General features: G+C 44.3%; 1 protein-coding gene across 1 annotated transcript in view; it reads right to left on the bottom strand.

Moving 5' to 3' along the window:
- MTCL1 (microtubule crosslinking factor 1) overlaps positions 1-15,467 on the bottom strand; it is a 103,707-nt gene that overhangs the window by 1,291 nt on the left and 86,949 nt on the right. Inside the window, exons 13-16 of the mRNA XM_085319275.1 lie at positions 11,182-11,487; positions 8,858-8,889; positions 5,926-7,486; positions 4-189 (exon numbers count right to left, since the gene is read on the bottom strand). Of these exons, the coding sequence (XP_085175401.1) occupies positions 4-189; positions 5,926-7,486; positions 8,858-8,889; positions 11,182-11,487 (2,085 nt within the window). The remainder of the gene's footprint in view (positions 1-3; positions 190-5,925; positions 7,487-8,857; positions 8,890-11,181; positions 11,488-15,467) is intronic.

Raw genomic sequence — 15,467 nt, forward strand, 5'->3', positions numbered from 1 at the left:
GGCCGGGCTCTCCGCCGGCGGGTCCTTGCTCCCGCGCTCCTCGGGGGAAGGCAGATCTCCGGTGGACGGCGACTGGGAGGCCRCGGGGGAATGCGAAGCCCATCGGGACGGCGGGCGCCGGTTCGCTGGTCTCTCCGGCCGGGAGAAGCAGGGTTCGAGGGATGGAGCTAGTGCAGAACAAGGTAGTTCCTTTGCAGCCAAGAGAGCAAAACAGTGGTTAGTGACTTGTACTGGAGGYGTTTTGGCTCTGCAGAGAATTCAAAACACCGGACTCAGCTAAGCATCTGTCATGTCACGGGACGCGAGCAAGCAGCAAACACACTTCTGCGCGCGGGCTCCAGACATCTGTGTATGTGTCCATGACTTATGGAACGGATAAGGAGAGAATGAAAGAAGGTTTGGGATGAGTTGAAGTAGCTGACAAACTTCCATTTGCTAATACGCCTTGTGCTAAAAGGAAAAGAGCTGAAAAATATATTGGCATGACAATTCAGTAAATTCCACTAGCCATTGCATTGCTCTAAGTGCCAACCTGGTGTGCAAGTGCCCAGTTSGGCATTTGCAAGGGAGGTGAAGTTCAACCTCTGCCTCCTTCTGTCTGCTGCAGACTGGCGTGTAGGAAAGACTTCCTGGCAAGAGAATAATGAAGACAGCACTAGCTATGACCTCCAAGGGGCCTAAAGGTGAGGCTTACCTACAAATTTCAACTTCTAGAWCATCACTCGGACTGTCAGCTGCTTGAGGCTGACTTACGGGAATCAGTGGTCCTCTACACTAAGGGTGACATTCACAGAAATAGAAGAAAAATTGAAATTTTTATTTTTCCACCAGCTTTCCACCGTTCAGGATTGGTAGCCTGCTGGTGCAATCAGAAACAAACTGTGCTTGCGATTTTTCACCCTGGCACTAGGTTGATAATTGCTTCTAATATTTCTGGACTYTGCTCCTGGCACAGGCAGACCTCACGCCCTGCTTTGCAAGCTCCTTACATCACGACGACTGACTGCGGGAGCAAGCCCGTCCCGCGATGCCAGAGCACAACGCCTGACTTTCTCTGCCCGCTTTAAACTTGCTAACGGTGAACCAGCTGAGTTTGTTAACCTACAGAAACACATACGCTGAGGAGAGGACCACAGAGATGAATAAAAATCAGTCTTAAAATCAGAATGCAAATGGAGATAGAGATTATCAAYCAGACAAGGGAAAGGAAAAGCTCCGGCGTGGTGAAGCACAGAGAAGCCAGGGGAGCAGTGGAGCGATGCCGTACACATGGAGAAACAGACRAGCGACCGGGGGTGGGAGGCGGTGGGTGAGGTAACATGGTATGACCGGCCATGGACAAACGAGGTGGGACGCCGTTGAGTGCATCGGTCGAACGGCGAGGCTCAAACGCGAACGCTGCGTGACRCACCAGAGCCACCGAGCTGCGCCAGCAGCGCGTTTCGGGGCCGAGGGTCCCGCGGGACTCGGGGCCGTCTCCGCACGGGGCTCGCCGCAGCGCCTTCGGGGGCGACCAGGACTGTGCCCGGACTTCACCTCATCCCGCGGGGCCTGGGGCAGCGTACGGCCCGCGAGAGCCGCGGCTCCGCTCGGATTTGCCGGGAGAAATCCCGGTGCAGAGCAGGGCCGCGGGGCAGCACGGCGCGACGCCCGGCGCCTACGCGGTTTTCCGTTTGGCTCTTAGGCGCCTTCTAGACAGCGGCTTAAAACRACAGCAGCGCCGCGGGCTTCTGGCCGCTCCGCCCTCGCTTCACGAGAGCGAAGGAGGGCCGGCGCCGTAACAGCGCAGCGCGCGCCCGCGGCGGCCTCCCAGCCGCCGGGCACGGCGCCGCGCACACGCGTGGCCCCCGGCGCTGCTCCTTCTGCGGGGCACGGAAGAGAGGGGCACCCCCAGCTCCGGGCTGGCTCCTACAGGGGGTGCTGAAACCCCACACGTCCTCACTTGCCATATGCCCTTAGGCAGAAACATTTGAAAAAACGACCCTCTTTTGGGTAATTTAGTTTAACGGCTGCTTTTGGAGAGGGGAGCACTTCTACGCCGGGGTGTTGGCACCGCGAAAGACCATCTCAGCTTTCGCTGCCCGCTCGCGCCCAGGCCAGGCCGTCGCCACCTCGGCTACGGCCGTGCTAGCGGATGAAACAGGCCTGTCCCCGGCTCCGCGCGAAGCGGGTCGTCGCAGCCCACGTCCGCACGGCGTCTGCCCCACACCACACCACGCCACGCCGCGGCAGCCCGGCACCTCCCCCCGAGGCGCCGGGGAGCGCCCCAGCTGGGCACCGGCCAAACTGGGCCGGGACCAGCAGGGACCCCAGGCGGCCGCCGGCCCTTGGGCTGCCGCTCGAGCCTGCTCCCTGTCCCCGATGGGGTCCCGTCCCCGGGGAGCCCGGGGTCCCGTGCGTGACGCGCGCGGGGAGCCGGGGCGCCGCCGGCCACGTGCCGCCGGGGACCCGCGCCTTCGGAGCGACCGCTTTCGGAAAGGGCTGGAAATAAGGCGGAAAGGACTTACAGCAGCGAGGCAGGCAGGGTTAGAGTCCCCAGGGGGCAGTTAATAAGACAGTTTGGTTCTGGACAGAACAGACAGAAAAGAGAAAGAAAGCAAGTAGGTTGGAAAGAATCGTTTTAATCAATGATTTTTCAAAGCGAAGGTTTCTTGTCGGCAGAGGAGGTCTCCAGATGTTCCTACCCATTCACATCATGTTACCGGCTGTAGCAGGGGGCAAACGACTAATGAGTAAATTAAAAAAAACAAAAAAAAAGAAAAGCCACCGGCAGAAGCCGTTTTAGGAAAGAGAGAAGCAAACCAGCCAAGCCTTCGCAAACCTAGCACAGTCTCACAAGTGGCATTCAACAACCCAAACATTTCAAGTCAGCAGAGGAAGATGTCTTTTATCCATTGCCAAGACTGATTAGGGCTGGGGGAAAAAAAAATTTACTGCGAAAGAGGAGTAAAGCTGTATTTTTTCCTTTGTTTGATTTTGAGAGCAAATTTCTGCTTAGGAGATCCTTAAAAGGCAAAAAAGCCCCTCATTTTTATGCTACTCGGATGCCCATATAAAGCTCTGATGAAAGCTATTTGCCTCTCCTGTCTTGTTCCTACTCAGCAGCGGCACTGAAAGGGAGACGCAGACTGAAATAAAAGCACTCGCCTTCTGCCACCGTCCTCCCTACTTTTTTACACCCTTGCCTGCTATAGAAGAGAAGCGTTCATACTGCTCTAATGTGGCCAGCCAGGTAAACCTACCTTGCGTTTTTATGGTAATATTTATAAATTCCATATACACAAGATAGGGGTTCAGCGAATTAGCAGGATAAGATTCTGCTTGGCTGCATCGGGTGGATGCGAATTTGCTTGTAAGCACCCCTGGGCAGGTTCGAATGAAAATACAGAGCTACTACGAAAATGCATTGCTGCAACGTATGCRCATACAGGCACACATATGTATGTGCGTAAATACATAGATATGAACTAGATTTTGCATTTGCAGCGGGAATATAAAAGGAAATTATGCAACCGGAACATCCAAAAGCTCAAATTAGAGAAGAGCTGCGAACAAGTGCTCCAGGCAAGTTCAAAAGCCGTTAATATGAGATGCCCCGGCTGCAGGAAAAGGAAGGCTTTCTGTGGTAAAGGGGTCACTCGCGTTGTCTGGAAGCCCACCGGGGAGGGGGGCGCCCAGCAAGGAGCGGCGGCCGGCGGCCGGGCTGCGCTGGCCGACATGGCTCCAAGCACACCTTGCCTCCTGGGGCCCGGCACCCGCCACATCCACTGCCCCCCGCTTGCGACAAAACGGGATGCAACTTGCACGCGGTGTCATTTGTGTGGCCAGCGTAATCCATAAATAACCCTAGRCACTTCCAGAGGCTACACTTCTTTGCGGTTTTGTTTTCAGCAGGAAATCCACCTAAGTGCCACCTTGACTGGGAAAAGCTAAGCCTGTCGTGTGGACGCTGCCTTCCTTTTCCAGGCATGTTTTGGGGAAAGGACAGGACCACCCCAAGTTCATAACCTGGGCAGTTAGACAACAGTCCAAACAACTGAGTAAGACTGGCAAGGAGGAAAAAAATCTGAGCTCTGAGGCTTGGCACTCAAAAAACTAGGCAAAAGATACTGAAAATTCACAATTGGAAGCAATTTTCTATCATGCTGATAATAAAGAAGTTCTTACTAAACAGCACTGACATGAATCTCTCCATGCATCAAACTCTGGTACTGATGTTGGCTGTGTTTTGCCAACAGCAATTTGTGATGTGGGATGACATCAGTTTAGTTATACTTGAAATTTGCTAAGACAGTTGAAAGATGCAGGAGGAAATCSAGAGTTTTCAGCGAGGCCTTGAAGGCAAAGTTGAGGTGAAGCTGTGAGAGTATACCACATACTTTCTAATAAAGAATGGTAATGCATTCCCAATATTTCAAATTATAGGCAAAATACAGAGATATCTAGAAAGATGGAGATAAATGAGGCTTCTTTCCACTTTTATTGTCTTGAGTTCTATGCACAAAGCCCACTGTCTTTCATTGTTATTTATAATATGCATGTAGGGGTTTTATATATATATATATATATATACAAACTTCCCTATTTATTTTCTTTTAAACAGCATATAGGTAATATATCCTCAGTTTTGGATGCCCTGTTAGGAAAAACAATTATGCTCTCTGAGTAGTACCTACAAAAGAGGAGCAAATCACCTCCATCTAGAATGACCACCTAGAGAAAGGCAAACTGCAGAACAAACGTCCCGGTGCCCAAGTTCCTGGAAAAGCCTCTCAACCCAAATGTYGACTGAGAAAATGGGTTTCGTCCCTTCCTTTGAGGCTCTCTAAGGCAGGAGTGGTGAGAGCGAACCCCAGAAATGCCGCTGCTCCCCATCTCAGCCCAGMGAGGCTGATGTGACTCACCAGGTATGAGCACTGCCAAAACACAGGGATGCCACAGAGAGAGCCTAGGGTGGGCGGTATGACGGGTTCCTGTCCCTACCCTGGGAAATTTCCCTGACCAGCCCCAAAAATGCTGTTTCACTGTTGCACCAGAAACAGGCACTGTTTAGTGCTGGGCATAGTTCAGCTCTCTCGGGGCTTTCCCAGACCAACTCTCTTCTGCACAAAGGTTCACTAGGAACAGAAGACTTAGCAACAGCTCAGAGAGCTTCTGTCCATCACTATGCCCTCTTTTCAGTCGAATTCTGTAGCGTATTCCTATACCTGAGGATCTGACTCCCAATATTCGGGTGTATCTGTTGAGATAGATAACTGTTACACTTTCAAAAGTACAGTAAAACATCAGTATAGATAACTTAAATATTAAGTAGGTTTGTGCTTAGACTAGTTGATTCTCATTATTATAATTACTATTTTCTTGCAAGACAGCAACAATCAACTCTGAATTTCATGCTGTTTAATCACATTTACAGATCAGAGTCAAGCTTTTTCAGATATATCCAGAAAAGGTACGCCAAAGGCACTTAAGTTCTGGATCAGGGCACTGTAGTCACTATTTTAAGAAAGCCTTGTTAATACAGAATTACCCATTCTTGCATAGGATAAATAGTTTACCTTTTTGTCCAGCACAATACAGAAATTTACTCAAACCTAGGGTCCCTAGAACATCTATTAATTTGTGATGTGTTTTGTCACAGAAACACCTTATCCTCAGGCATTCAAGGGAGAAACGTCTTTATCCAGTAAAGGATAAAGTTCTTCCGATGCTTTCAAGCCTGATAAGCTGTCAGGATAAAACTCAGATTCTTTAACGAGCTCTTCAGTGACAAATCCACCATTTCCATGACTGGAACTCGCTGGTAGTACCATGACATGACTAGGATATTGCAAATACTCAGAAGGACGCCACGACATCTGATAATGCATTTGTTCAAAGAAGAGTGCATTTAGCCATAGGAGGAAAAACAAACAAACTCATTACCTCTATGGACCCTGGTTCTACTTTGACAATATCTGCTGTGCTGTTGTCATTGCTAAGATTTGGTGGGCTGTGTGAGGGTAGCCTTCTCTCTTCCTTTAAGGCATGCTCCAAAAGTTTCTTATTCAAGATCCTGGCAGCATTTTCTGCAAGTGTATAACCTGGAGGAGCAGATAAGTCCTGCCTGATACTTGTCACCTCAGTCCCTTCTTCCTTTTGCGTCTCTGTCCCCAAACGGAGAGGACTGGGTGATCTGCCACGGGCATTTGCACAAGGTTCCTGCACTGGGCCCAGTTCTGATCTGGGTTCTGCTGACCTGGATCGGCTGCTAGACTTGGGGCATTTTTGGAAGGTCTCATGAAAGATGGGGCTATGGTCAATAATGTTGAACAAACTGGAGAGGCCATCATTGATGGTGGTATGGACTGGACTCTCCCTTGTGGTAGTTGATCTAGCCCAGGCAGACTCACTGAATCCTTTTTGAGGCATACCAGGCAAAGTCCGGTTATTTGGCTGGTCTGATTTGGGAAGGATTTTCCTTTGCAACTTTGGAGAGCCATATTTGGGGGAGCAGCATGTGCGTTCAAATTTAGCCTGGACCTTTTCAATGACAGGGGTCACTTGCCTGCTTCTTAGGCTTCTGGATGGTGATGAGACAGGAGTGGATCCCCCCTTTGGTGTCAGACACTTGTGTGGACTGCTGGTGATACTGCGTAGGGTTTCTGTCTGCAAGCCAACACTGATCGTCTGGGTKGTCTGCGTCCCTGTTGTCCTCATCCCATTGGTTTGACAAGCTGTGTCCTTAAACTGAGGCTCTGTTGAATTAGAGTTAGAGCGTATTGCGTTTCGGACAGAGAAAGCGACCTCCTTCATATCATCACTCATGTTTTTGGACATCTCCAAGCTGTGCAAGGGTGAGGCGAAGCCCACAGTAGTGCAAATAGGGCGTTCAATGGGATGAAGACCACTCTCCAGAAAATCCTTATGATGTTTGGCCAGGTCACAAGACCATCTTCCAAACATATCTGAGGAAGCACCTTTTGTCTCACCAACATTCCCCATACCTTTGGTCACAGAAAACAGGAAGTCTGGCTCAACCTGGTTTTTCCCTTCACTGCCAGCTATCACTGAATTATCAAACCTACGGACAACTGGTGGGCTGTGAAAGACCCGAACTCCCATTTTTTCAGTTACACCATGATTCCTTGTTGGCTGCTTCTGGCAGTGCTCTGGGCTGGTCATGGTATTAGTTGTCATAGTGACACTGGTGGTGAGGTACCATGATGATGCCTGGAAGGGATCTGAAGCAGGATCATTCCCAGCTTTCCCCACCTCTGTCCTTTCTGCCCAGGCTTCTGCAGGCTTCTCGTCAGCCCCACCATGTTTTCTAGTGTTACTGTAATCCCAATTTTTATTGAACTCCTCGATGTACTTCAGATCATCGGGAGACAAAGGAGGGGTTATATCATCTTTGCTGCTAGATGAAGGCAAGTTTTTTTCTGGGAGAAATGGAGAAATATCCATCAAGCGCTGGAATTCTGACATAGAAGAAACAGACATCGCCCTGGAAAGGGGAACACACAAGTATTACATTTGTGCAAACTCTCATAGAACTATTTTTTTTTCAGTAGAAAACCAACTCAGACAACCCTGCTTTCACTAAGGACTTCTATATGAAACCACTTTAGCCCTCTTTCACTAAAGTTCCCCTTTACTGTGTTTTAAAAGCTGTGAAATGCAAGCATTCCTGATGAGTTTATTAATGGCTCTTACTTTACTGTTTTCTCATGGATTACTGCTTGGCAAATGCCTGAAATGTGCAGCAGTAAGATGCATTTCAGAAATATATTATTCATGGAAAATGCGTCTTCATGACAATATGAGATACACTTTTCAAAGCAAGTGCAGAATATTTCTGACTTGCTGCAAAATCCACAAGCCCACCCCCACTCCTGCGATTGCTCAGGCTCCACAGCTGGTGCATAGTGATATGGGACAACCTAGATGCCGTTATGTTTAACTGGCTTGGTGACTTGAGCTCATGCTGTAATTCAGCAAAAGGGAATCTCTATGTGATTATGCTAGATTCTTGGCTTTCCCCACACTTTGCTAGTTCATACAAATTAAAAACACTCAGCTGAATTATTCTACTGCTTCATATAAGAAAAACCTAACAACAAAAGAATCTCTCTGAATGGAATTACTTAAAAATGTAAATGTAATTATCAGAGTCTGCTCAATGAGGTAACTAAAGCTGGATAAGGATTCARTCAGCAATGATTTTTATATAGAAATATTCCAGAAGATATGATGGAGCAATATGGTGAGTTTTTTTAATCAAGAGCACCAGCTGTAGACTTTGGGCGCAACTACATCAGTGTTTTCGTTGAGATTAGCAGCGTGTTTTTGAAGTGAACCACCTATTTTGGTTTGCATTGGGGGCAATCTCAGAGACCAAGGATTGGATGCCTTTGGGATGTAAGTGAGCTGGAAGATGTTCTCAGAAGCAAGACTAATGCACTCCAGCTTCAGGTGAGCATTCAGCCCAGGACAGCAGAACAGAAACTGTCCAAAGCAAAATATCTCTGACATGCGGTGGGGGGGGGGGGCAGCTCCTCAGCACCGACTGCTTTGCTCTACAAATCAATGTCTATAGGTGTGCACTACTTGCTAACAAAGACATAGCCTTCAGTGTAAGCTGAAGCCTTCTGCACTTTCATACAGCTTAACCTTTGTGCACCACAGCTGAATGTGGCCCAAGTTAATCAGAGAACAGAAGTATACTGAGACAAATTAATCCCTGGATAAGTCTATTAATCTGGCTCACAAGCTGACGAGGAGGTGCTGTGGTTATGGCCAGGGTTTGTGGTTTGGACGCAATAACGTTGGTACTCTGGCTGCTGGGATTTGCTGTTTTCCCCACAGTTTTACTCACCTTTGAAGATTTCCTCTGTGTGTTTCTTCTTCCTGAAGCAAAACAGAAATGAAGAGGGTGAGTTCTGAACCTGTTCATGGCATTAACTAGTGGGAGTTTTGTCATTTACTTCCAGGTAGTTCCACCATCTGTGTTCATCCCTAAAAGCAGCTGATTTTTGCCATGATAAGGAATCATAAGGTGCCTATGGGAATAGTCTTCCCTTTAAACATAGGCAGGAAAATTGTCAATCACATTCGAACAACAGACTGCACAAAGAAAGAGTGTGTCCCGAATCTAAAACAGGCTTAAACTTTTATAGTCCCATGTTATCAGAAATAGAAGTAAGCTGCAAAAGACTTTTTTCCACATGTACAAAATATTCTGTTGGCCCATATCTTTGTGAGTGAACTTGTTCTTTGGAGTTAATCTGCTTTACGAYAGAGACATAGTTGTGCTGAAATAAGAGATAAAACATGGTCCTCTGACGTAAGGTTTCAGTATATATTTTCTAGGAACCAACGAATGGCATCAGTTGAAACTCATTAAACTAGCTATATTAAATGTGTGGGAAAACTATTTCTTGTTTCGTAGGGGGAATACTTAGGCTTGCTACCAGCATTAAGATACTGTTGTGGCAATTATTTCCCTATGACAATTCCCAAAAGGTCTTTTTARTAGATTCTCCTGAACTAACTGCTCCACATTCTCTATACCAATTGCTATTGTTTAACTGCTTATTTATATTTCTAATAAAATAAAGGAAATACAAAATATGATAAGGAACAAGAAGATAATTAGGACTAACTACTGCTAATTGACCTCATGAAATCAAGTACATTACCAGCGTATAAGTGCATTTCCTAAGTGCGACTCCTCAAAAAGAGCACCTTGTCACTCAGCAAATATCTTTCCAGTATTTATCCAGAGTCAGGAAAGCAACAGGAGTAAACTGATGCTCCTTTCACTTACTCTGGTGTGAGTCTGGAATAACATTACTGGCTTCAATGGAGCTACTACACAGTAAATCTAATCCAAATGAATGGAGAATCAGGCTGAAGGCTGGACTGATTTTTGGTATGGTTAGTACTGGAAAGAAAATACAGTTAAGAGGGATAGTCAGGGGGGTTCAATTGCTTCTGTGCATCATCAGTAAAACTATTCATTAAACTCCAATCAGTTTCACTTGAGCAAAGCTGTGGAGGRGAAATGACTTTGCACAGTCATTTCACCAAAGCATGCTTTGAAGGAAAGAAGCTATGCAAGTACCCCATAGGACCTAATTTTGCTGGCAGAACTTTTGTTAATGGTAGTAATGTCTGAGAAAGAGAAAACTCCAGAGATCTCCAAATCTTAAATATCAGAGTGAATTTAAAGTACAGAAAACAGCAGTTAAATCTGAAACAGTCAGTCAAACACAAAAACATAAATCCCTGACAATGGTATCAACATTTTTCACTAAGCACCTGGGCATGCATGAAATAAACAGCCAAGAAAAAATGCACATGGAATCCTGTATGGCCACCCTTARACTCCTACCACTGAAGGGAGGGAAAGCTAACTGGAATACACATGTAACTACAGGTACTTAAGATTTAAGAAAGGCAGTCACATTTCTTGGCTCTCCCATTTTTTTCCTCTGCTTCCTTCCAGACAACGTGACTTCCCAATCCTTTAGCTAAGCGATGATGTTTTAGGTCTCAAGGAGAAGCTTAGATCACATTTTCACAAGTCAAAGTGTTCCAATTCAAGTGACACTGGTGCAACTTCGTCAGKCCTACAAGGAGCTTGTGATCTGACCTGTTGTTGAACTTTTTCTGAGAGTGGTCAAATTTTCAAGCTTGAGCACATACATACATACATACATACCTGATGGGAAAGTTTCTGCTTCTCTGTTAGCTATGATTTGTACATCAACCAGTAYTTAATTTTACAGAAGTGATTAAACTGATGGTAAGTGTGCTTTGGTGCAGATTTCAGCAAGTCATAGATGGCATTCCCTACAGCCTGACAGCACATTTTAGTACTGTGCTTTGGTACTTACTAGCTCTTTCTGGTGTAATCTGCAACTTTGCTGATGAAGGATAATTTTATTTTTCAGAAGTCTCATCTCACTGACTCATGCTAATCTGTTTAGARATGGAATATTAGATATGGGATTCTTGTTATGGGATAACCAGAATTATCTCTCCACAGTACTTACTAGATTACTAGCAAAATAGAGCCCATGTTTCTTCACATGTATATTTACAACTGGAAGAGATGTAACACTTTGTAACCCAATATGTTATGTCACATATAGTTATCCACGAAACTGGCTTGAAACAAAGCAGAAGAGAACGTACCTCCGTTAAGCCCGTCAAGAATTTCTCCCGCTCCACTTGCCGCGAGCGGTGCTCCTCAGACTCGTCCGGGGAATCCAGAGACAGTGACTCCAGAAAGAGGTTTTCTGTGGCAGTGCACCTATCGCTCTCCTTCAACTTCGACAGTGACCGATCCTCAAACTGGATAGCGTCTGAATCAGAGTAGGATCTTGTCCCCATCGAACGAGGCAGGTGAAGGGTCCCCTGGGTTGCGAATGGACGAAGGTTACTCTCCTTCTGGTCACAAAGAAAASTGCTTCCTCTTCGTGGGCTCACTTCTTTCTGAAGCTGGCAACGAGACAAATTAAAACAAACAGAAATTATTCATGTAGAGGATGGTATTCTGCATTTCTCTTTGGCAGAATTCAGGCTTCCATAGGAGAGAAACGTGCATGTCTTTGGGAGGCAAGTACGGCATGGGGGCTCAGATCACAGCTTAGCTCTAGGGATGCCAGCTTTGCAGTACTGCAAAGTACTCTTTCTGCAAAGGAAGAGATGTCTTGATGGCTTTGATGTTATCCCTCATTGGATTTTGTGTGACTAAAAAAAATGTGTATATATGAAAACACACAAACATTATATATCTCTGTGTGTATACACACACACCAACACCCCCACATACCACACACACACACACACACACACACAAAATACATCTTCTTGTAATCTGATTTTTAAAGAAAGAAATCAACAGTGATCACTATTTAAAAAAAAACATCTTGATATGTGATCCTAAAGCAATACAAGTAGGAGCTCAAAAAAGGGTTGGTTACTTGAAGTCCCATGAAAACAAGCACATTTTGCTTCTGGTCAGCAATATAACAGTTGCACTTTCATGTACATCACTCATCCTACATTCTTGTTTCCAGAGGTGGAAAATTCCACCTAACAAAAAACAATTGTTTTAAAAGCTGACTAGCACTAATGTATGCCTACAAAGTTGGCTATTTGTACACAACACTATTGTCAAAGAGACGAATTAGGCACACAAAATATGCTTGAGGAAAATGTGTATTTATAGAAAGACCATCAAAGTTATTAACTCTATACTTTACAAAAGCTGGGTGAAGAGAAGGCAGAAGCACAAGTGATACYGAACTACAGCTGATCTTAAAATCAGATTATGTGACCAACTTTCTTCTCAGTTGTAAATACGGCAAGATGGATGAAGTGATATTTTCAAGCAATGCACGACAGGAAGAATCTGATACGTAATTCTGATGTTCTGCTAGTGCTGCCTGCTAAGGTCTTTATCAGGCCCAAGCAACAATAACCTGTGAATGCCTAAGTCATTCTTCAGGACTTTGAAGAACGAGGGCCTATAAAAATATATTAATTAAATCTTCTTGGGTGTTTGGGGAAAAAAAAAGATATCATATGGTTCAAAACCATTTTTGGTCAGGAAGTAAATAACTAATTTTGTACTTGAGCAGCAGTCAGGGGATTTTTGTTTGACTTATGCCTGAAGAAACTGAATGTATCTTCATTGTTTTGCTCATTATTTACAAAATCTGAAACAGTTTGATTAAAAGGAGTTAATTTAAAGTATCCCACACATGCAGGGGTAGAAGGTCTCTCCAGAGATCCTGGAGTCCTTTCCCCAGCCTATAAGCAGGACCCAGAGCAAGGAAAAATAATAGTTGCATATTTTCTGTACAAGCAGTTCCAGTTGCAAGCCCATCTAGATTTTTATGGATCCTTATGATACGATGATCTGGGAACCTTTATGAGAATAATATAGTTTGTTGCTTACTCTCTGACTGTCAAACAATTGATAAGCCRATAAAAATGACAAATTTTAAGTGACTAATGATTTTGTGTCTCCATCCATTTATATCTATAAACACACAGCTTTTCATATAAGTAATTTCAWGCATTTAAATATTTGGCAGTGTGATCCATGAAGAATTAGCTTTGGTAACATAGTGGAAGGGGAGTCTCTAAAGGAAAACAAAGTGACAGTGCGCTTGAAAAGAATAAAACTTTGAGCTTGGCAAAAAGCAGGTCATCATGCTTTTTTATATGTTAGTAGTAATTCCCATAACCACCTGGAAAAAAGTATTTTATATATTTTCTACATTGGTGTGAGCTTCCCTCTTACCATCCATATCTTATTCAGGAACTATGTGAAAGCAGACAGGCATAAAGCATTAGTAGGAACTTGGCACAGAGGCTTCTGTTATCTCTTAGATTCTGTTTTTCAAACTTACACACTGGTGTAGTCTCTTCACCCTCTGTATTTCCATACATGGAATACACACAGAAAAATACAGGGCAGAAGGACTTTAAAGATATACTAATTGCTTCCATCTAAAGCAGGGTGTGAATGCAATCTGAGAGGATATTCTACTAAAAGCCTGCAAATATTTGGAAGCTTTCTGTCACACAGGGAAATGTTTGATTACAAGCAAAGATGAGGTTATGAATTTTTGCAGGCACATAGCCAAGTCTTCAAATGCTATTTCTGATCATCTAGTCCTTTAAAATAGCTTGATATCATATTTTTTATTTCCCTATCACTAACACTGTGAACAACTTGATTGTACAGTAAATATATAGCTCAATTGTAYAGATTTTAGAATAGTAACAAAAGGAATCAGTTCCAGGACTAGTTTAAGGCTATTCTGTAGCCTCTCCCAAGATGACAGTGAGAGATTATTTCAGGTTTAAAGAGAATTAAAGGCCAGGTAACATTAACAGGGATTCTTTTTCCCTTCCGTTTACTGTCCCCAGTTCTCAGAGAACAGAAAAGCAGTTTTTAACCAGGTTAAATCCCTCAGGTTATTGAGGATACATCAAGGAGATGACATTAAAAAAAATACTGTTCAAAGGGTAGGCAGCATAAACAYCCAAAGAGGTATCAGAAACAAAAGTTGTGTCCATGTCCTTAAGAGACTGGGAAATTTTCTGACGGCTATTTATTCCCCATTTCGCATGAAGAATCCTCAGGAGGTAGTTTTGTCACTGAAACTCAAAAATTAGAGACCAGTCCAGTCAAACCACGGAGAACTCAGCATCCTTTAGCTGTGAAGCCTGGGAATCAGATGAGTCTGATAAACTGCTTGGTCTCAAACTCTCCTTGCTCTTGTGCATCGGCTGTCCTGTCTGAGACTTAATATTGGTCTGCATTACACAGCATGGTAAGGACTTGTTCCTTTAGCTTCCCAAACTATTCTCAAAAACTCTYAAGATACACAGGAAATTAAAAATTCCAGAATATCACTTATTGATATTTTAAATTAAGAAGCTCAAAATCACTTTTCTTAGTTGATAAAGCTTTCATATTGGTCACCACTACCATATTGGTAAGACCTACATATTTAGCAGTGATTTTAGAAATATGCATAGAGTACAATATTTTCCTAAGTACTCTGTAGATTTAAAAGCCATAGTTTAAAGTGAGGTCTAGTCTTGCGCTCAACAGTTACTGCCTAGTGAGTTTTCCTTAGCTTCTCGTTGCAGCCCAAGCATAGGAACGCGAAGTACAGATAACGGACCCTTTTCAGAAGCTGGCCATGAGATTACACTAGGCTTTCATCAGCTTAATATGTGAAGCTACTTTGTGTTYCATTTGAGTATAATGTTCCCTAGACAGCATGTACAAACCTGGTGCAATTCCATTTCTGATGTCCTAAGGACAGAAAGTAATCAGTTAATTGAAGAATCACAATTTTTGTTGTCTTTCTTCCTCTTCCAGGAACTGAACAATATTCAGTCAAAAACTGTGTATTAGCTATCCCTCATTAAACTTGATTTTTTATTTTTTGTGTGGCTTCCAGCCAAAGAATAAATCCATTAGGTGTAATTTGGAACACCATTTTCAAATTACACTCTAATACTAAGCAGATGAAAGTGCAGATCAGCATGAAAAACAAGTGGATAGCCATGCAATTATTAGATTTGCAAATGATAGCAGAGGTGTGCACATCATCCATAAGACCAAGGTCAGAAGTATTTTCTGAATATTCAGCACTGATAGCTGCTTATTTGTTATCAGTCAGGGCTCTTCACTGTCAAGCCCCGAGTTCCCTTGCTAGAGAAAAAGAATTCAGCTGAGACTGAACAGTCACAGCAGCTGCATCTTTGGTGGCAATTCACGGATGAACAAACTTTTTTTGGCAGGAAGCTGTATATCAATCCTTGAATAACCCTGTGTGTGGGATTGAGTGTTTTAGCATGAAGAGATGCACATAAGCTTTCAAACAGAATGAATCAATGTGACCAGCCCTGTGTCGGGTAAGTGAAATGAGGCAGGAAATGGCCTTTAA

Source organism: Rhea americana, unplaced genomic scaffold (genome assembly GCF_003343005.1).
Source record: "Rhea americana isolate MKP2758 unplaced genomic scaffold, rheAme1 scaffold_58, whole genome shotgun sequence".
Lineage (NCBI taxonomy): Eukaryota > Metazoa > Chordata > Aves > Rheiformes > Rheidae > Rhea > Rhea americana.